General features: G+C 38.0%; 1 protein-coding gene across 6 annotated transcripts in view; it reads left to right on the top strand.

The window, feature by feature from the left end:
- The window catches only part of FSIP1 (fibrous sheath interacting protein 1), a 338650-nt gene that overhangs the window by 148882 nt on the left and 166933 nt on the right, over positions 1-22835 (top strand). For 2 of the 6 annotated variants that reach the window (XM_041735787.1, XM_041735796.1), the window contains exons 2-5: positions 714-846; positions 7645-7822; positions 13331-13485; positions 14815-14908. In XM_041735787.1, the coding sequence (XP_041591721.1) occupies positions 721-846; positions 7645-7822; positions 13331-13485; positions 14815-14908 (553 nt within the window). In that variant the 5' untranslated portion in view covers positions 714-720. Of the gene's footprint in view, positions 1-493; positions 604-712; positions 935-3104; positions 3211-7644; positions 7823-13330; positions 13486-14814; positions 14909-22835 lie in introns of those variants that run through there. The other 4 variants (XM_041735805.1, XM_041735814.1, XM_041735824.1 and 1 more) reach the window with 4 other exon arrangements.

Below are 22835 nucleotides of genomic sequence, written 5' to 3' on the forward strand. Positions count from 1 at the left end.
AAAGTTGGGGGTATGGGACACTTGGGTGGCTCAGTGGTCGAGTGCCCGCCTTCGACTCAGTGTATGATCCTGGAGTCCCAGGATCAAGTCCTGCATTGGGCTCCCTGCATGGAGCCTGCTTCTCCCTCTGCCTATGTCTCTGCCTCTCTCTCTCTGTGTCTCTCATGAATGAATAAATAAATAAAAATCTTAAAAAAAAAAGTGGAGGGTGGATAGAAAAAGAGTAGTGACTCAAATGGGTGATCCATGAAAATGTGGCACCAGGGAGGAGAGGAGAAGTCAGAGCTGAGAGGAGAGTCCAGGCTGAGAGCTGAGCTAGAAGAGGAAGTGCTAGATAGATTATGGGAGGCAAAACTGGAAGAAAGTAGATGAAGTGAATCTGGGTTGAGAGGCTTGGTGCTCCGCCAGTGTCTTCTCAGGCCAATGACACAGTAAATGTTTCTTCTGAAGGCACAAGAAACCACTGAGGCAGCAGTCACTCTGCATTCTTTTTTAGCCACTTCCTGAATCTAACATCCTGGGAGGACTGTTTTCTGCCTACAGTAACATAATCTTGGACGCAGATGTCTTTTGATGAAACGAGACTGATGAAGTGTGACTTTGGTAGCAACCTAATCTTTATTAACAAAGATTCTGAGTTAATTGCACATTAACACTGATGAAACATGTAGGCATACAGGTCATAACTTGCTTTAATTTCTTGTTTGTTTCAGGATATTAATGGATATTATAAAGGGAAACTTAGATGGAATTTCAAAACCGGCCTCCAATTCAAGAACACGTCCTGGGAGCAGAGATTCAAGTACTTCTTTGGAGGTGCTCTCACCGGAACCAGCATCCTTCAAGGTACTTCGCTGTTTACAAGTGATTTCAGGTCCTTCTCCTGAGCTCTAGGCTGTTGTTAACATCCCACTTCAAGGATCCTCTTTAGAGGGTATGTTCTGGGAGCACTCATGGATTTCTTTTGGGATTTTACTTTAGGTCATTTAATATGAAAATTCTGTGTCCTTCTTTACCTCCTCTTCCCCCTCTTTTGTTCTTTTTTAGGAGGGTGACCTATTTGTTCATAGTTGTACTTTGCTAATGCTCATTTGTAAACTCTTTATTTTTCATAAGAAATCTTTGTATTCCAATACCTATTATGCCACCATTGACTCTTAATATGAAAAAGGTCCTGTAGTTTTAAAAATAAAGTTTGAGTCAAAGACCCTGTGGTATACATTTAGTAGGTACCTTACCTGACCTGACTTTTTCTGTTCTTTAGTAGTCTCTTTTTCTTTTCCTAAAATATCTAAACTTGATTTTTTTAAGGAATCCGTTTTTGTTTTTTTTTTTTTTTAAGGTTATTAGAGAGAGAGAGAGAGAGAGAGAGCATGAACAGGAGGGGCAAAGGATGAGGGAGAGAGAATCTCAAGCAGACTCTCTACTGATTTTGGGAGCCTGACTCTGGGCATGACCCTGAGATCATGACCTGAGCTGAACCCAAGAGTTGGATGCTTAACCACCTGAGCTATCCAGGCACCCAAGGAATCATTTTTTTCATCTGCAACATGGGACTACTTATTTTAAGCTTATAGCAAACAAAAATTTGTAGCAAACCAAGTTCACTCATGGTAAAAAAAAAAATCTTTGCTAGCTTATGAACTCATACTTATTTATTCTTTTGATTTATGGACTAAATTATACATTATAAAACTCAGAGTGTTTGTCTGTTATGATTTGGTGCAGGAAATAGAAAGCACTCTAGGCATTTCCAGCAGAGATTGGATACAGAAATTCAGCTTCTGAAAAATCAGTGGAAGGCTAGCAGGAAAGGAAATCATGGGAGCGGACTTCCCTGGATTGTTGGTTCCTAGGTCATGCCTCCATGACCAAAATCCAGAGATCAGAAAGGCTGCTGCTCCCTGACACTGCCACAAGTCCCTCAGAACCACATACTGGTGACTAGACATACTAGAGATGACTGCCTTTGGTATTTCTTTTTTTTAACAAAATATTTTTTAAAATTTAAATTCAATTAACATATAGTATATTATTGATTTCAGAGGTAGAGGTCAGTAATTCATCAGTCTTATTATATCCCTCCTTAATGCCCATCACCCAGTTACCCCATGTCTCACCCTCTTTCCCTCCAGAGACCCTCAGTTTGTTTCCTATGATTAAGAGTCTCTTATAGTTTGTCTCCCTCTCTGATTTTGTCTTGTTTTATTTTCCCTCCTTTCCTCTATGCTCCTCTGTTTTGTTTCTTAAATTCCACATATGAGTGGAATTAAATGGAATCTAAATCATATGATAATTGTCTTTCTCTGATTGACTTATTTCACTTAGCATAATACTATCTAGTTCCATCTACATTGTTGCAAGTGGCAAGATTTCATTTTTTTGATAGCTGAGTAATATTCCAGTAATATTCCAGACATATGTATATGTGCCACATCGTCTTAATCCATTCATCTGTTGATGGATATCTGTGCTCTTTGCATAGTTTGGCTATTGTAGACATTGCTACTATAAACATTGGGGTGGCAGGTGCTCCTTTGGATTACTACATTTGTATCTTTGGTGTAAATACCCAGTAGTGCAATTGCTGGGTCATAGGGGAGCTCTATTTTCAACTTATTGAGGAACCTCCATACTGTTCTCCAGAGTGGCTGCACCAGCTTGCATTCCCACCAACAGTGTTAGAGGGTCCCCCTTTCTCCGCATCCTTGCCAACATCCATCATTTCCTGACTTGTTAATTTTAGCCCTTCTGACTGGTGTGTGATGGCATCTCATTGTGGTTTTGATTTGTATTTCCCTGATGCCGAATGACGTTAAGCAGTTTTTCATGTGTCTGTTGGCCATTTCCATGTCTTCTTTGGAGAAATATCTATTCATGTCTTCTGCCCATTTCTTAATTAGATTATTTGTTCTTTGAGTGTTGAGTTTGGTTAAGTTCATTATAGATTTTGGATACTAGTCTGTTATCTGATAAGACATTTGCAAATATCTTCTCTCATTCTGTAGATTGTCTTTTGGTTTTGTCTACTGTTTCCTGTGTCATGCAAAAGCTTTTTATCTTGATGAAATCCTAATAGTTCAATTTTGCCTTTGTTTCCCTAGCCTTTGGAGATGTCTCTAGCAAGAAGTCTCTGTGGCCAAGGTCAAAGAAGTTGCTGCCTGTGTTCTCCTCTTCTACGATTTTGATGGATTCCTGTCTCCCATTTAGGTCTTTCATCCATTTTGGGCCTATTTTTGTGTATGGTATAAGAAAATGGTCCAGTGCCTTTGGTATTTCCTGCCAATTTCCTATCAGGAGCTTGGGAAGATGGCTTCTACTTCACATCTGCAGTCTAAATCTCATGCAGATGCATCTAATGGGATGATTCTAAAATGTGTCCAGAACTGCCAGTGGCTTGCTAAAATACCATGTCTAGTTCAGGTCTCTGTTTTGTTTCATTTAATCCTGCATCATTAGTGTGTGTACACTCTTGTTAGTTGTGTGATTATTCTGGATATTTGAGAGGAGGGATTTCTTCATCTTATTCTTTTTTAGAATGGTATTAGCTAGTTTTGGCTTTTCTTTTTGTATTGGATTGGTTCTTCAAGTCTTGTGAAATTGCTCTTGGGGTTTTGACTGAAATTGCTTTTATAGATTAATTTGGAGAGAGTTTCTAGCTTTATGATATTAAATATATATATTTTAAAGATTTTTACTTATTTATTCATGAGATACGTAGAGGTAGAGACAGGCAGAGGGAGAAGCAGGCTCCATGCAGAGAGCCTCATATGGGGCTCGAACCTGGGACTCCAGGATCATGCCCTGAGCCAAAGGCAGACAGACACTCAACCACTGAGCCACCCAGGTGCCCCTGGTTTTGTTATTAATTATGAAATTAGGCAAGCTGCTAGTCACTGATTCTCTGGGTACCATTATTTTTCTTTTTCCAGAGAGTCAGATGAATGAAGTTAAAAAGTATTTGAGTCTGGCTTTTGTCTGTTGGCACAGTGCATTTGAGACTCCTCTGTTGTTCTATGTGTCACTAGTTCTCTCCTTTTTACTGATGAGTAGTGTTCCTTTGTGTGGGTGTACCACAGTTTGTTTATCCATTCACATGTTAAGAAACATTTGGATTTTTTGCAGGTCTTGATGATTATGAATAAAGCTGCTATTAATAGTTACATACTGAATTATTTGGGGAGGGAGGGGGAGGAGGTTTTTATTTTTCTTGGATAAATACTTAGCAGTTGATTGCTGGGTTGTATGGTAAGTGTATGTTTAACTATAAGAAGCTGCAAAACTGGGGATCCCTGGGTGGCGCAGCGGTTTGGCGCCTGCCTTTGGCCCAGGGCGCGATCCTGGAGACCCGGGATCGAATCCCACATCGGGCTCCCGGTGCATGGAGCCTGCTTCTCCCTCTGCCTGTGTCTCTGCCTCTCTCTCTCTCTCTCTATCATAAATAAAAAATAAAAAATAAAAAGAAGCTGCAAAACTTTTCTATTCTCGTGAGAAAAATGAGCATTCCAGCTGCTTTGCATCCTCACCACAAATTGATATTGTTAGTTTTTTAAAAAAGCTATTCCAATAGGTATACAGTAGTATCTCATTGTCATTTTAGCTCATCATTTCCTGGTGACTAATAATGACGAATGTGTTTTCATGTGCTTATTTGTAATCCACATAATCTCTTTTAGAAAGTGTGTGTTCATTGTTTTTCGCCTAACTCTTAAAATTGTATTTTTTTTCTTATTGTTAACTTTTGAGAGTTCTTTCTATATCCTAGATAGAATCATCTTTGTCAGATATATGATGTGCAAATATTTTTTCTAGTTTATAGCTTGACTTTTCATTCTTTTAACTATGTCTTTTGAGGAGCATTTTAAATTTTATTAACTGCAATTTGTCAAAAAGTTTTTGAGGCTCGTGTTTTTTTCTTGCATCCAAGAACTCTTTGTCTAAGCCAGGATTTCAAAGATTTTCTCTTATGTTTTCTTCTGAAAGTGTTATAGTCTCATGTTTCACGTTTTTTTTTTTTTTTTTTTTTTTTTGCACTTAGCCTCTGTTGTTGCCAATGAGAAGGTTTTGTAAATTTGATATTCATTCCAATGTGGGTTGTCTAACTTAGATATTTTTCCCTGGTTGCTTTAATTTTTTTCTCTTTGTCTTCGGTATCTACTGTTACTCACCTGTGTATGGATTTATTACCTCTTATCGTTCTGGAGACCAGAATTCTTTAATCTGAAGATTTGTGTGTTTTGTTTATTTTGGAAAATTCTCAGCCATTCTCAACATGTGTTTTTCAAACGTTTCTAATTTTGCCTCCTTTTTTCCCTTTTGAGTCATCCTGAAAGTCATTAAATGTGTGTTGAAACTCTCCCTCTATCCTTTATGTCTCTTATATTCTTTTTAATATTTCCTATTCATTTCTTTCTCTGTGGTCCATCCTGGGGAAATTTTAACATATATTTAAAAAATTTTTGAATTCTTTCTTATACTATGTCAAATCTACTCTTTTATCTTTCTTACCTTTACCTTTAGTTGAATACAGGTATTCAACTAAATTTTTACCTTTAGTGATACATCTTTAATTTCTGGAAGCTCTTTTTAGTTTATTTTCAAATAAACTAAAGATGGTTGGTGCCAATGGAGTGGGGAAGTATGGGTGAAATTATAAAATGGGCAAAGTTTGCCTTTTGTTCTCCAGTTTCATCTTGCTGCTTTATTGCTTCCTGCTCATTCTAAGAGTTAGGATCATATGGGATGATGTATGTGAAAGGTCTTTTTGTGTCCTGAAATGTACTATTCAAATATATTGCTAATATCTAGTTATGTTTTTCTTAAATTTATTCATTTGAGAGATAGAGAGAGAGAACACACAAGCAGGGAGAGAAAACAGAGAGAGAGGGAGAAAGACTCCCTGCTGATATGGGGCTCCATCCCAGGACCCTAAGATCATGACCTGAGCCAAAGGCAGAAGCCCAACCATCTGAGCCACCCAGGTGCCCCTAGTTAAGCGTTTTATATATTCTATATTCCCCTATATAAAAACCATTCTCTGGGAAAAGTTGGCCAAATTCATTTATGCCAAGATATAAATAACCGACAGGGCTCATGTGATCTTTTCCAGCAATTTCAGCATTTTCACAGAACTATATAGCCTTAAGGATTTACTGGGTATTACGGAATTTAAGGGTTTAACCCGGCCTTTCACAGAAGTGTGTTTTTGAACAGGGAACCGTTTTTAACACCTCCAAGATTACACAGAGGAGGCATTGTTTTGCCTGTTTATTAATTAGGCCTCCACTGGTTTCATTCAATACTGGATGTATTTTCTTCTTTGTTAAATCAGGGTAGTGATGCCAATACATAGCATCATTGTGAAGAGTAAATGAGGGGCAGAGTGTGTAAAGTCCTTAATACCGGGCCTGCCCAGTAGTAATTCCTCAGTAAATGTTGACTCTGATTATTATATCACTGACTTAGCTCAGTTCCACTGGGACTTATGTCCTGGTCCAGGTGAACAGAGATGCTCACACGTAGTCCTGTTTCTCTGGCAGTTTATTTTATTTTTATTTTTTTAATTTTTATGTTAGTCACAGAGAGAGAGAGAGAGGCAGAGACACAGGCAGAGGGAGAAGCAGGCTCCATGCACCGGGAGCCTGATGTGGGATTCGATCCTGGGTCTCCAGGATCGCGCCCTGGGCCAAAGGCAGGCGCCAAACCTCTGCGCCACCCAGGGATCCCTCTCTGGCAGTTTAGTTCTCCACACCACCCACTTTCTGTCCTGGAGATTCACTAGGGACATAGATTACAGTGGCCAAGAGTTGGCCACGTGGATGCATAGAGAACATAAAACCCTCCCAGGGCTGGATTCCTCCTTTGGGAGGGAAAAAGTATTCCTCCCAGAAGGGGCTGATTCTCCTTCTTTCTCTGAGGTCTCTGAGGTTTTGCCCCTCCCTTGTGCTGTATTTACTTCCACTGTGACTGGCTCTCACTGCCACTCACAGCTCTCAGGGCATTATGATCCCTGCTTTTTTTTTTTTTTTCCCTGATACAGCCAAGGATGTCTTTTCTTGTTCTCTTTCAGGAAAATACAGCTGCCCCGAAACTGGTGTTTTCAAAATAAGCATTGCTAAAATAGAAAGAGAAACCAAAATGAAACAGAAAAACTGTGAATAGCGTAAAAATTATCACCAAAGCACGTGGTTCTGACTTTAAGAATCTCATTAGAAGCATGTCTTAATTCAGATTCTTCACTTTTCAACTCTTTAATAGCCACGTGTGGCTAGTGGCCATTGTATCTGGACAGCATAGCTCTAGACCTTTGACTCTCCGTCTGAGTGTAAGGTCGGGGAGCAGGCACTATCATGCCTCATCTCCAGAGCTGGCAGGGAGTGCTTCTTTTTGGGATTGATTCTGGACCCTTCTGTGTATTGCTGGAAATTGCTGGAAAATGGGGCATATCTCTTTGATTCAAAATGTTACCAAATTTGTGTTGTTCAATTATATTTAATTAAAAAGTATAACATTTCTAGAATAGCCTAACGCTAGTCTATGTATATATGTTCTCTCATATACTTACATTAGCATTAAACTAGTGTAGAAGTGTAAAGTTTTAAAGAATACATTATTTATGAAAGTGATTTCTTGGGAAATTTTTAGATTGACACTGCAATCAAGTTGAACTTTGGTAAAGAGAGCAACTCAGACAGCAGTAATGCAGAGGAAAGTAGAAACAATAATGATGATAAAGGGGAAAATGAGAAACCAAAAATGGTGGAGGAAGAGTCAGATGAAGATCTGAACTTTGTTCAACATCAGACAGACTCTGAATGTTCAGGTAGGATCATCACTAGGTGATTGCCTAATGACAATAACAGATGTGATAACATATTAGAGTTACATATGTTTTTTATCAGCTAAATAGAGATATTAGTTTAAAAAAGAGGCATACCTTTGTGAGCACCAGTTTTTGTTTAGAATAATATCGAATCCTTAAAAACACTTAGAAAAATAATAAAATTTGTCATTTAATAAAATTGTCATTTATGTTAATCAAGTAGGAAATATTTCTGCATTTTATGACATGATTTATTGATCTTTTTGATGACTAAATTATGTAATAAAATGTAGCCTGTAATTTATAAATGCCTTCTTAGGGATAATCCCATTTGATCTTAATAGATTTTGGATCTTAAAAGACTCCCTTTTTTTCTTGGTTATTATATTAATACTGGTCAGAGTGAATTAGAACAGCATTTCTCAAAATGTGGTCTGCAGAGCCCTGGGGGATTGCTGAGACCCTTATAGGGATTTTGCAGAGTTAAAACTACTTTTATCATAATACTGATATATCAGTAATAGAATTCATTATAAGACTGAAATAGTGCTATTTGCCCTTTTGCCTACCGAATGGACATTTGCAATGATTGTACAAAAGCAATGGTGAGTAAACTTAGTGGTGCTTCGGCATGAATAAAGACAATGTAACACATTGTACTAGTAGTCATTGTGATCTTCAAGACCAGGCTCTAGCAGAAGAAAGAAATAGCTACTGTCACTCAAGAACACCTTGATGGAAGGGTAAAAATTACTAATCTTATTAAGTCTTGATTTTCAAATATAAATCTTTATAATTGCCTGTGAGGTAAAATGGGATATATATATATATATAAAATTGCTATATATATATATATATAAAGCAATTCTGCTATTAACCAAAATGTGAAGTTTGTGTTGAGAAACATGGTTGTATGATAGTTTATGGTGAGAACTGAACTGGCCACTTTTTTTTTTTTTTTTTGGCCTGCAGTGCCGGTTGGGGTGCCCGCGCCCAACCCTGTACGCCATGAGCCTGAACTGGCCACTTTTTAATGGAACACCATTCTTACGTGAAAGAATGACAGACAGACAAACTATTATCAATCAGACTTGGATATTTGACAGCCATTATTTTTTAAAATGAAATGAGCCTGTTACTTCAAGGAAAATAATTGACAGTATCTTTGGTCAATGATAAAATTTGGGCTTTCAAGTGAAAATTAGATTTTTGGAAAACTTGTATATGCCATTGTGGGATTGACAGCTTTCCAATACTTAGACTTTTCTAATACAAATTGATGACAATATTAACCAGTGTGATTTTAAAAAATATTGTCTACTGAAGTGTGTTTATATTTCAACACATTGAATAATTCAGTGAACCACTGTTTTCCAAATGATCAAGGCAGGGTAAAAGATCCATTCAGCATGAAAGATAGATGCATGGATTTTGATAGAACAAAAACAAAAAGCTTGCTGGTACGGTTACAGATTTCACATTACAACTATTTTTTAAGAAACTACCTCCCTCTTATTGAGTTTTGATGTAGTATCAAAGAAGGATATCCACAATTATCTGAGAAGGTTATTACATTTCTCCTCCCCTTTTCTTTCTTTTTTTTTTTCTCCTCCCCTTTTCAAGTACATGTCTTTATGAGGCCAAATTTTCTTCTTTGCTCTAACTGAAATAAGAGATTGCAATAGATTGTACAAGCAGATATAAGAATCCAGCTGTCTTGTGTTAAGCTACATATTAAATATTTAAAACAATGCCATTCTTCTTAGTAATTTTTTGGGATATATAGTTATTTGTCATAAGGTGCTTTATTTATGTTAACATGTGATTACTAATAACATATTTGTTGTTTTATTTTTTTTTATTTATTATTTTTTTTTTAAGTTATTTATTTATTTATTCATGAGAGACCCAGAAAGAGAGAGGTGCAGAGACACAGGCAGAGGGAGAAGCAGGTTCCATGCAAGGAGCCTGATGTGGGACTCGATCCAGGGTCTCCAGGATCACACCCCGGGCTGCAGGCGGCGCTAAACCGCTGCGCCACCGGGGCTGCCCCATATTTGTTGTTTTAAAATGAATAAATCTTAATTTTTCAGTTTTGATTTCTCACATGGTAATTGTCAATAGGTATAGCATAAACAAAAATTACTTTGGGTTCTCAAAAAATTTTAAGGCTATAAAGGGAACTACTGACTTAGAGTATGTTTGGGATGAGGTTAGCTCTCAAGATTGGGCCAGGTAACTCAGGATTACAGTGTTCAGGACATGAGGCATTATGATTGAGATTAGCTGTTGGCCCAGTTTAAAGATCTCATTTATTTATTTTAAACAGAGAGAGCACAGGTATGTGGGCCTAAGTAAGGAGAAGAGCAGACAGAGAGGGACAAACAGACTCTGTACTGAGCACAGAGCCTGACTCCTGGATTCGATCTCACGACTCTGAGATCATGACATGAGCCAAAATCAAGAGTCAGATGTCCCACCCACTGAACCACCCCAGGCATTCTGCTGTTGGCCCAGTTTGCACTGTACTTGTTTTATACTGTTTCAGAACTGTATGACTTTCTTCATGCATGAGTTCCTGTCATATAGACCACCTATGTCTATGGAGCCCAAGAGTGCTAGGGTGGTAGTTGGGAACTAGAACTAAAAGTTGTTATATTTGAAATAAGTTAGCATTAAGGTTTGCAGAACCTCCTTATTAATAAGATTAGTATTCTTTTTTGGATAAGCTCATTCCCTTTTGGAAATATCACCTTTTTCTTAAGAGGAAGTGATATACATTATGGAGAAACACACTGGACTGGATTTTAAAAAGTTGCAAAATGTGACCTTTCTTAGCATAATATGCCATTCCTAATGATCTAACCTGGAATGGCTGAGACTTTAGTATTTGAGCATTTATGCTCATTGCCAGATCGTCATCTTTCATCAGACTTCACAGAGGATGTATCTCCTGGAGGTAGAGAGTTTTGGGTGTCAAATCAGATCAGGGTGGAAACTGACTCTGCCATTTACTCGTTATATCATCTTGGACATATATGTAGTTGATTACAAATTAGCCTCAGTTTACTAATTTGTAAAATGGAGACAATAATTTTTTTAAAGATTTATTTATTTATTTATTCATAAGAGACACACACAGAGAGAGGCAGAGACACAGGCAGCGGGAGAAGCAGGCTCCTCTATGTGGTACTTGATCCGGGATCCTGGGATCACGCCCTGAGCCGAAGGCAGACACCCAACTGCTGAGCCACACAAGCATCCCAAAATGGACACAATACTTATACTGCTTCACAGGATTATGATGAGGAATAAATGGGATAATACCTATAAAATACTTAACACTGTGCCTATCAGATAATTCCATAAATGTTAGCCGCTATTCCTTACTATTATCATTAATCATAAGTTAAAACTTGAGGGAAGAAAGTTCTAGAGAGGGCAGCCCCGGTGGCTCAGCGGTTTAGCACCACCTTCAGTCCAGGACATGATCCTGGAGACCTGGGATCAAGTCCCACATCCGGCTCCCTGCGTGGAGTCCGCTTCTCCCTCTGCCTCTGTCTCTGCCTCTCTCTCTCTCTGTGTCTCTCATGAATAAATAAACAAAATCTTAAAAAAAAAAAAAGAAAGTTCTAAAGAGTCCTTAATTTCAAATAAGTTACTACCAATTATCCATTTTTAGGCACTTCAAGAAAATAAAACAAATGAGAAGGGCATAGATAAAAGGTATCCAGTTACATGGAGTACTTTCCTGAATTTGTTTTTGTATGTTGGAACCACTTGGTGTCTGGATATGCTACATTTTACTGCTGTTTCACAAAGAGCTACATGCCTCTCTTTTAGTCTGAAGCAGCTTGAGGATAGAGTCTTTGTCTTATTCCTTATTTTTTAGTCGTGAATAATAGAAGGTATAGCAGAATGAAGGAGAAATATTTTGGGATTGAAAACTAGATGAGACCCACTTCTAAGTTCAATACCATAATTTTTTAGCTGTTTGAAAGGACGTGGGAGACCTAAGTGGCTCAGTGGTTGAGCATCTGCCTTTGTTCGGCTCAGGTTGTGATCCTGGGGTCCTGGGATCAAGTCCCACATCGGGCTCCCCATGGGGAGCCTGCTTCTCCCTCTGCCTGTATCTCTGTCTCTCACTGTCTCTCATGAATAAGTAAATAAAATCTTTTTTTAAAAAAAGAAAGGATTTGGTTATTTCCAATGTTAGCAAGAATATGGAGAAAAAGGAACCCTTGTGAACTGTTGGTAGGAATATGAATTGGTACAGACACTGTGAAAACAGTAAGGAGGTTTATCAAAAAATTAAAAATAGAAATACCATATTACCCAGGAATTCCACTACTGGAATTACCAAAAGGAAATGAAAACACTAATTTGAAAAGATATACACATCACTATGATTATTGTATTATTTATAATAGCCAAGATATGGAAGCAGTTCAAGTGTCCATGTGGTATATATTCACACACACACACACACACACACACACACACAATGGGTTATTAGGCAGCCATAAAAAGATGAGATCTTGTCATTTGTGACAATGTGGACGGACCTAGAGGGTATTATGCTAATTAAAATAAGTCAGACTGAGAAAGACAAATACCATATGATTTCACTTATATGTGGAATCTAAAAAACAAAAATGAATAAATAAAAAAAAGCAGAAGCAGACCTATACATTCAGAGAACAAAGTGATAGTTGTCAGAAAGAAAGGGATTAGTGGGGATGGGCAAAATGAGTGAAGAGGGGTGAGAGATTACAGGCTTCCAGCTATGCAATTAGTAAATCACGAGAATAAAATAGGGAATTCAGTTAATGTTTTTTTTTTTTTTTTCAGTCAACAGTATTGTAATAGCATTGTATGGTGATGGATAGTAGCTATACTTGCAGTGAGCATAGCATGTTATAGAGTTTTGTTTTTTTTTTTTGTTTTTTTAATATATTTTTTAAAATTTTTATTTATCTATGATAAATAAATATCTCTATCTACAGAGAGAGAGAGAGAGAGAGAGAGAGAGAGAGAGGCAGAGACATAGGCAGAGGGAGAAGCAGGCTCCATGCACCGGGAGCCCGACGTGGGATTCGATCCCGGGTCTCCAGGATCGCACCCTGGGCCAAAGGCAGGCGCTAAACCACTGCGCCACCCAGGGATCCCCGTTATAGAGTTTTGAATCACTATGTTGTACACCTGAAACTAATGTAACATTGTGTGTCAATTATGCTCAAATAAAAAAAAAATTTTAAAAGGGAAAAAAGAAAAGACCCAGTTATTTCAACCATAAAACAGAGATAAATGTATATTTCATGGGGTTGTTCAATAATTATAGGAAAAAAATATGTGAAAGCACTTTGTAAATCAAGATACATGACACCAGTGTTACTTATTCTCATGAGCTGTAAACATGTGTTGAATGAAAGAACAAATAGTAAACACAAAACAAAACTTTATGGTTGTACTAAACTTTAAGCTCATTCCTACTTTCAAACAATATAGATGAACCTGAATTAAAAGAATTAGATTCTCAACTTCAAGATGCTATTCAGAAGATGAAGAGGCTTGATGAGATATTGGTGAAGAGACAATATAGAGAAAAAGAAATTAAGAAGCAAGGTCTAGACATGAGAATAAAGCTGTGGGAAGAACTTAAGGTAAGAATTGTCCAACCATATGCTAAAATGGAAGAAACCGTTTCCTCCAAGATGAATAAGAAATGTGTGGACCGTGGTCATATCAGCATGGTCTGCCTTTACTGATTTATTTTGTGGAGGAAGTAGGACAGTGATGTGTATATGCCCATATAAGGACAGTTTTCTGGAGGTAGATAGTTTTCTGGAACTGGACAAGGTAACCTTGCAGCATTCCAGGTTTTAGGCACTGCTTTGGCATGTTCGTTTTCCACAGTGCAGTAGATCTCTATTCCCAGTGTCAGGCTGGGGTTCCTCTATCTCTGGAACAGAAAGTAATGTGGCACCTGTGTATATTGATGTCTGCTTTCTCTTCAGCAAGCTTACAGTTTGGAGATAAATACATAAGTATACAAACATTTAACCCCTGGTTACCATTATTGTTTGAGTTAACTTCTGTGACCAAGTAGTGAGGAGTTCACTGTTTCATATGCTGGTCAGGAACTCTTAGAAACTGTAAAGTGCTTATGGTCTGTGACCATGCTGTATTTGCATCTATCTTAATACATTTCTGATGCTCTGTTAGCTTTCCTTGGCCTTCTCAGACCTTTTTTTCTCTGTAGTATTGAGAGGTGGAAGTTGACCAGATGTTTGCACTGACTTGATGTATAGCCTTTCTCATATATGAACTTTGCCCCCCAAAGGAGAGCACTTTTAAAGTAAGGAATATTGCAATAACAGATTGATTGTTTTCGATAAAGTCCTGCTTGATCAGTTGATTGACTTCCAGGAAACTTCCTAGACAATAATATGAATTAATAATGAAGTAATTAGAATACATTTTTGCAAGATTCCCAGGAAGATCACGGGGTAGAAAGAAAGCACCATACAAAATGCAGTGCTTTAAACTAGAGAAATTTGTGTAAATCTTAGCAGAAAAAGTATCATTTACTCTTACTGCATCTCAAAGCAAATTTTTACTTGTTTGGAAACAGGAATTGTAACTGGACCCATAATGAAATACATTATCAATCTTGAAATGTCTGAAACTGTAATTGATGATGTACCTCTAGGTTACTCACTAGTTATAGAAATATTAAACAGAAGCTGAAGAAGATTTAAGCAAGATAATTATTATGTTTTAATAGACATACATTCCAACTCTATTTGGGAACACTTATTCCTAGGATTTTGTGGGAACAGGAATACTAATAGATTTCCTAATTAAAGTGATAAAAAATGACCTTCTTGCTTGTGTGTACACAATTTGGAATCCATGTTGGAATTTTAAAACATATCGATGAGTATAGTTGTCTTTTTTCCCCATGTTTAAACTTGTTTCTCTTTTATTAGTCTGCAAAAAATAGTGAAGCATTGCCAAGTAATGAGGAGATGGAAAATACAAAAAAGTTTCTAGCTTTGACTGCTGCATCAGAAGGAACTGCCAGTGAGTTAAATTTGTCTTTGTTTTTTATCTCAGAGTCATAGATTATTTGGATTAAAGTAAAATTCCCAGTTCAGCTATTTTTTCTTTTTCTTGGAGCCTAAAGTACTTTAGGGGAAATGATCACATTAGATCGGATTATATGGAAGTATACTGAGTGTAAATTTCAGAGGCTTCTAGGGTTTGTATCTACTCAAGGAATGTGGGGGACAGGGCATTGAAAAGTTGGGAGAGAGACAAAGTGTGTCTTTGTCTTTACTTTTTATGCCTCTTAGTTGCCTCTAGACACCCAGTCTATGCAGACAGTCTCCTAACTCCCTAGAATCCTCCCATGAGTGTCCCTCTCAGGCTTCTGCAACCCCTTTAATAAAAACCCATTACTGATTTGTCCTATTTCCTGTTCTCTTTTAGTCTTGCTTTTGACCCCAGCCAATTAACTGTGCATGTTTCTACTTTCCAACCTTGTGTTTACATATCTTTATGATTCTTCTTTTCCTCCTCCTCCTCCTCGTCCTCCTCCTTTATCTTCTCTTCCTCCTTCTTCATCTGCAGAAGTATTTTGGAATCATGTAATCTTTAACTTACTTACATAGTGGTGAAAATTTTAGGGGTTGGGAAGCAGTTTGATATGTTTTGGCAGGACACTTTGGAAATCCTTTAACCTCCATCGCATAAGTGGTTATCAGTACTGCTCAGGGGTAAGACCAGCTCTGAACAAGGGCCTCTGATTTCTCTGAGAATCCTGGGAGCCATCTGTCTTTTGGAAAGTGAACGTCTCAGGGTTCTACTCAGATTCCTGCAGCTGTTTAGCACAAGCTTTGATATGAGCAAAATTCCTTTAGGTTTCTTTCTTCCTAGACCCAGCATTGAGAGCTCAGAAGCTGCTAGGGCCTGAAGGATTTGGGTTTAGAATGCATGAAATGTTTCTCCCCAAGAAGGTGTGTGCCTATCTGGGTTGCCCTTTCTATGACTAAGGACTTTTTTTCAAGAGTCTTTCTGAGTTATTCCTTGATAGATTTACAAATTTACAATTCATATAACCTAATTAAAACACAAAAAACTATTTGCCTATTAAAATCATAAATCATTTACTGTATACTTCTATTACTGAAATAACACATGTGTAATCTGTATTAGAAAATATTGGTAAACAGGAAGAAAAAAAATCACCTCAACTCTTGCAGAGATGATCATTATTGTTATTTTTGTTTTCTCTTTATCTTTTGAGACTGTTTTATGTAAATATCCATATATATTTAAAAAATAGAGATCAAATTATATATATGGTGTTTTGTAATCTGTTTTCTATTAATTTGTATGTCATAAGTACCTTTAGCTGTCAGCAAGAGCAGCGCTGTGTGGTGGTTTGTTTCCAAGATGTTTGGAACTGATTCCATCTGTTCCCTCCTTCTATGTATGTTCATTCCAGTCCTCACTGAGGACTGATGGAACCTGATGCAGGGCTTGATCTCACAACCCTGAGGTCATGACCTGAGCCAAAACCAAGAGTCAGAAACTTAACTGCCTGAGCCATCCAGGCACCCCCTTATGATTTTCTTAACAACGTTTTTCTCCAGTGTACTCTAAGAATACAATACTTAAATTTAAGTATATAATACTTAATACAAAATATATGTTTATCAACTGTTTACATTCTTGGTAATGCTTCTAGTTAACAGACCATTAGTAAAGTTTCTTCCTGTATTTTCAGTCTGGGCTGGGCTGGGACTACTTTGACTGATAGAATGCAGCAGACACAATCCTATGCCATTTCTAGCCTTAGCCATTAAAATAGACTGGCAGTTTCTGCTTCTCTTCTTAGAAGGCTCCCTTGGAGGAGAGTGAGTCATCCTGGAAGGGGTCAGACTACCCTGAGGCTGCCCTGCCAGGAGCAAGTCCAAACTAGCCATATGGAGGGGCTGCACAGACGGGGTGATGCTGGCCGATTCCCACCTGTAGTGAGTTCAGTAGTGTCCCACCAGAATTCATGTCTACCTGGAGCCTCAGAAAGTGGCCTTATTCAGAAATCACATCTTTGCAGATGTGGTTAATTAAGATGAGGCCACAGTAGATTAGGTGGGCCCTAAATCTAATGTTTGGTCTTCTTATGAGAGGAGAAGAGGAGAAGACACAGAGAGACACAGAGACACAATGACACAGGGAATAAGGTCACGTGAAGGTAGAGGCAATGATGAGACGATGCAGTTACAAGCCAAGGGATGCCAAGGATCGCTGGGAGCCACCAGAAGCTAGGGAGAGGCACAGAAGGATTCTTCCCTAGAGACTTCAGAGGAGCATGGCCTTGTTGACATCTTGATTTCAGGTGTCTAACTTCCAGACCTGTTTTTAGCCACCCATTCCATAGTTATTGGTGACAGCAGCCCTTGGAAACTAACATGCCGACATGTGGATGAAGGGGCAACCTTGGACATTATTCAGTTTCCCCTAATGTTAGCAACTTGTATAACCATAGCATGGTTGGTCATTGAATGACATGGATTTGAACTTCATGGGCCCACTTACACGCGGATTTTTTTACCCTACAATGCTGTAATGCACTGTCTCTTCTTTATGCTTTTCTTTCTTTTTTTAAAGATTTATTTATTACTTATTTGAGAGAGAGAGCCACTAGAGGGAGGGAGAAGGAGAGAGAATCAGAAGCACACTCTGTGCTGAGCATGGAACCTGATGCAGGGCTTGATCTCACAACCCTGAGGTCATGACCTGAGCCAAAACCAAGAGTCAGAAATTTAACTGCCTGAGCCATCCAGGCACCCCCTTATGGTTTTCTTAACAACGTTTTTCTCCAGCGTACTCTAAGAATACAATACTTAAATTTAAGTATATAATACTTAATATAAAATATATGTTTATCAACTGTTTACATTCTTGGTAAGGCTTCTAGTTAACAGACCATTAGTAAAGTTTTTGGGGAATCAAAAAAGTTACACACAGATTTTCGACTACATGGGGAGTCAGCATCCCTAACTTCCGTGTTGTTCAATGGTGGACTTTGCAATGATCAACACTAAGAAGTTAATGTTGGTATAATACTATTAATTAAATTTAAATTAATTTAGGGCCTTCTTAAAATCTCACCAGTTTTCCCACTAATGTCCTTTTTTCTTTTCTAGTATCCAACCCAGGATCCCATTTTACCCTTGGTTATCATATTTTCCTAGTCTCTTCTAATTTGTTATAATTTCTCAGTCTTTCCCTGTTTTTTATGATCTCGACACATTTGGAAAGTACTGGTCAGCCATTTTGTAAAATATCATTTAATTTACGTTTGTGTGAAGCTTTCCTTTGATGCATTTTGGCAAGAATACTCCAGCAGTCATGGGCTCTCACTCAGTCACGTGCAGGGTGTCATGAGTTAACACCTCATATTATTGGCGATGGTAACCTTGAAAACTTGGTTAAGTTGGTGTCTGCCAGGTTTCTCTATTAGAAAGTTACTAATTTTCATTTTATAATTTATACATGTCTCGGGCAAGATACTTTAAGGTTATGTAAATATCTTGTTTCTCCTCAAACTTTTGTCCACTACTGTTAGCATCCATTGGTAGATCTTGCCTGCAGTAATTATTACTGTATGGCACTACATTTTAGGTGACTTTGCATGTAGCAATGGATAACTGGTACGGTTTACATCAGCATTTTAAAAAATTTGAAAAATGTGAGTATAGTTGATACACAAGGCTACATTAGTTTCAGGTGTATGACAGTCATTCAACAAGTTTATACGTTATGCTCTCTTCACAAGTACAGCTACCATCTGTCCTGATATATCACTATTAGAGTATCATTGACTATATTCCGTATGCTCTGTCAGCATTATTTTTAATGATTCCTTACATAGATGTACCATAATTTATTTAACTAATATTCTGCTGTTAACTATTTAGGTTATTTTCTTTGTTTTTCATTTTTTTTCCAGTTGTACATAATGCTGTAGTAACATCCTTGGGTTAATTATTCTATTGTGACCTTCTTTGGTAATTGAAAAATTGGGTTGAAAACCGGTTGAAAAAATGGCCTCCCAAGAGATGTGCACATCAAATCCCTAGAAACTGTCAATTTTACCTTATTTGGAGAAAGGGTCTTTGCAGATGTGAATAAGTTAAGGGTTTTAAGATGAGATAATTCTGGAATATGGAGGAGGGCTCTAAATGCCATCATATGTATGCCCATAAAAGAGAGGCAGAGGGAGAAGAGGCACACAGAAGAGAAGGCCATGTGAAGAAGGAGGCAGAGATTGGAATGATGTGGCCTTGAGCCAAGGAACGCTGGCAGCCACCAGAATTGGAGGAAGCAAGGAATGAAATTTCATTGAGAGCCCCCAGAAGGAGTATGGCCCTACTTGAAACCTTGATTTTGGACTAATGACTTCTAGAACTGTGAGAGAATAAATTTTTGTTGTTTTCAGTGACCAAGTTTGTGTTGGTTTGTGACAGTAGATACAGGAAATGAGTATACCTTTGAAGAGAAATCACTCCGTCAAAGGGCTTGACATTTTAAAGAATTTTATCTATATTGACTTTTGAAAAGGTTATACCAATTTAGAACCCCCTCAAGTATTTTATTTGAGAATTGTTTTCCTATACCCACGATATCAGTGGATTTAATAATTGTTTTATAACTTCACATATATATATTTATTTTTAAATATTTTATTTATTTATTCATGAGAGACACAGAGACAGAGAGAGGCAGAGACACAGGCAGAGGGAGAAGCAGGCTCCCTGCAGGGAGCCTGATGTGGGACTTGATCCTGGGACTCGATCCTGGGACTCCGAGATCATGCCCTGAGCCGGAGGCAGATGCTTAACTGCTGAGCCACCCAGGCATCCCTAGCTTCACTTATTTAAAATGGAGTCATAACTTGTAACTGTGATAGTTAAGGAGGTTGAATATTTGTTCTTTTAGCCATTTTGTGAATAATTTGTTCTTTTAAAAAATGAGGTGCTCATTTTTATTGGTTTGAGGGCCTACTTTACATATTAAGGGTACTAATTCTTTAACTATTATCAAATACTAAAAACATTTTTTCCTAACTTATATTTAGTTTTGTGGTGTTTCTTGCTCTCCCAAACTTAATATTTTTTATTTAGCTAAATCAGTTATTTCTTTACTTTTTTCATTGATTACTGCTCTGCTGAAAAAGATCTTTTTCAATATAAGATGATATAAAAATGTACCCATGTCTTCCTTTAGTATGGTTATTATTTTATGAAAAAAATTACAATATTAATCTACTTGGAACTCATTTTCTTGTGATATATGGAATAGAGAATTGATTTGTTTTCTTCCCCGCAGTTTGTCAGCTAGCATCAAGAGATCACAAATAACAGAAATAAAACCAATGAATCACCAAAGTAGTAATTAGTAAAAGTTTATTGTGCACACATCAAAAAGGCAGCTTGCAAACTGGGAACGCTAAAACTGAAACATGGAATGAGGCTCAGGGGTATTTTGTTACAGAGTAGAACAGTTACTTCATATCAATTTTGGAAAACACTGAAGTTTTGCTTATGATTTCAAGAGGCATAAGCAAGAGATGACCCAGGTCAAGTTAGCCTTGCAAAAGAAGCTAAATTGAGTTTTGTTTGTATGACTGAACTGGTTTTGTCTGCTCACATGATTTTTAGTTTAATTAAATCATTTTTAAAAATATTTTATTTATTTGAGAGAGAGAGAGATCATGAGCAGGGAGGAAGGGCAGAGAGAGAAGCAGATTCCCTGCTGAGCAAGGAAGCCTGATGTAGGACTCGATCCCAGGACCCTTGGATCATAACCTGAGCTGAAGGCAGATGTTTAACCCACTGAGCTATCCAGGCAACTTTTTTTTTAAAAATTAAATTTAATTAATTAATTAATTAATTAATTAATTTTTGATAGTCACACAGAGAGAGAGAGAGAGAGAGAGAGGCAGAGACACAGGCAGAGGGAGAAGCAGGCTCCATGCACCGGGAGCCCGACGTGGGATTCAATCCTGGGTCTCCAGGATCGCGCCCCGGGCCAAAGGCAGGCGCCAAACCGCTGCGCCACCCAGGGATCCCTTTTTTTTTTTTAATTTTAGAGAGAGAGACAACATGAGTGGGGGAAGGCGGGATAGAAAAAGAGAATCTCGGGATCCCTGGGTGGCGCAGCGGTTTGGCGCCTGCCTTTGGCCCAGGGCGCGATCCTGGAGACCCGGGATCGAGTCCCACATCAGGCTCCCGGTGCATGGAGCCTGCTTCCCCCTCTGCCTGTGTCTGCCTCTCTCTCTCCCTCTGTGACTATCATAAATAAATAAAAAATAATAAAAAAAAAAAAAAAGAAAAAGAGAATCTCAAGCAGACTCTCCACTGAGTGTGGAGCCTGACCCAGGGCTCCATCTCAGGACCCTGAGGTCATGACTTGAGCCAATATCAAAAGTTGGCCACTTAACCCACTAAACCACCCAGGTGCCCCAGTCTCCATTTGTCTTTGATTTTAATACTAGTTATCTCAGTACCTTTATTGGATAATCTATCATTTCCTCACTTATTTGAAATGCTAACTTTATCATCCACTAATTGGGTCTTTTTCCAAATTTTCTGTTCTCTTCCATTAATATTTCTGTCTGTGCTGATATCAGTATTGCACTTTTAAAAAATTATTATAGCTTTGTAATACACTTTATTAGGGCAAAAAGTTTTTTGCAGGATGCCTGGGTGGCTCAGCAGTTGGGTGTCTGTCTTCAGCTCAGGGTGTGATCCTGGAGTCCTGGGATCGAGTCCTAGGATCGAGTCCCATGTCAGGCTCCCTGCATGGAGCCTGCCTCTCCCTCTGCCTGTGTCTCTGCCTCTCTCTCTCTCTCATGAATATATAGGTAAAATCTTAAAAAAAAAGTTTTTTTCAATAACGTGTTTTTCTCAAGCCTGTTTTTCTCTTTGAGAGTTCATGTTTAACAGTGAGTATACTACTTAAGAAAAAAGACTGCAAAGCATCTCTAAACTTAGAGCTTATAGGGAATCCCTGGGTGGCTCAGCGGTTTAGCGCCTGCCTTGGGCTCAGGGCGCGATCCTGGAGTCCGGGGATCGAGTCCCGTGTCAGGCTCCTGGCATGGAGCCTGCTTCTCCCTCCTCCTGTGTCTCTGCCTCTCTCTCTCTGTCTATCATAAATAATAAATAAATATATATTTAAAAAAATAAACTTAGAGCTTATAGATGCTATTTTATTAATTTAAATGTCTGAAGGCTGTTGTATGAAGATAATCTATCTTGATTTCTTATATTTTCTTTCATTTCTATCAGTAATTCTGTACCTTCATAGACCCAACACTGCATATGTTGTTCCAAATAAAGAATATGGACAATGTCAGGAATATAATTCTGGATATTACAGTAGCTCAGCATCTGTATTTAAGGAAGCTGGATCTAAATCCTGACTTTTGACTCAACAGGGCAAGATCTTTGTTTTCAGTTGCCTTTTCTTCATGATCAAGCCAGAACTATCAAATACATTTCACTTTAAAACTCCTGCCGTGTATATTTGGCTTAAACCTATAGAGCTCCCTGTTGTGTCTTTGGAGTCATGTGACTACCATCAGCCCTGCAGACATTGGCAGTAATGTTAGATCAGTACTAATGTTCTAGCATGGAAAGTAGTTGGACTTCATGAACTGAAAGCTGGTGTTTCTCGGGACTGGAAACCTGTGTTCATGTGGAATCACTGGCTTAAACGTTATCATGTTAGAGTTTCAATTTTTAGATTTTGAATTCTTAGTCAATTATTATGTACTGGAAGCATTTATTGTGCTCAGAGCAGATGGGTGCAAAAGTAGGGTCAGTGTAAAAGGAATGGGAATAAAAGATACTGGTAGGTGAACCAAATGTCTATTACTTTCACTTTTGCTACTGTCTGTAGCTCATGCTGGACCAGTGTGTCCCAGTGAAAAGATGAT

This window comes from Vulpes lagopus, chromosome 2 (genome assembly GCF_018345385.1).
Source record: "Vulpes lagopus strain Blue_001 chromosome 2, ASM1834538v1, whole genome shotgun sequence".
Lineage (NCBI taxonomy): Eukaryota > Metazoa > Chordata > Mammalia > Carnivora > Canidae > Vulpes > Vulpes lagopus.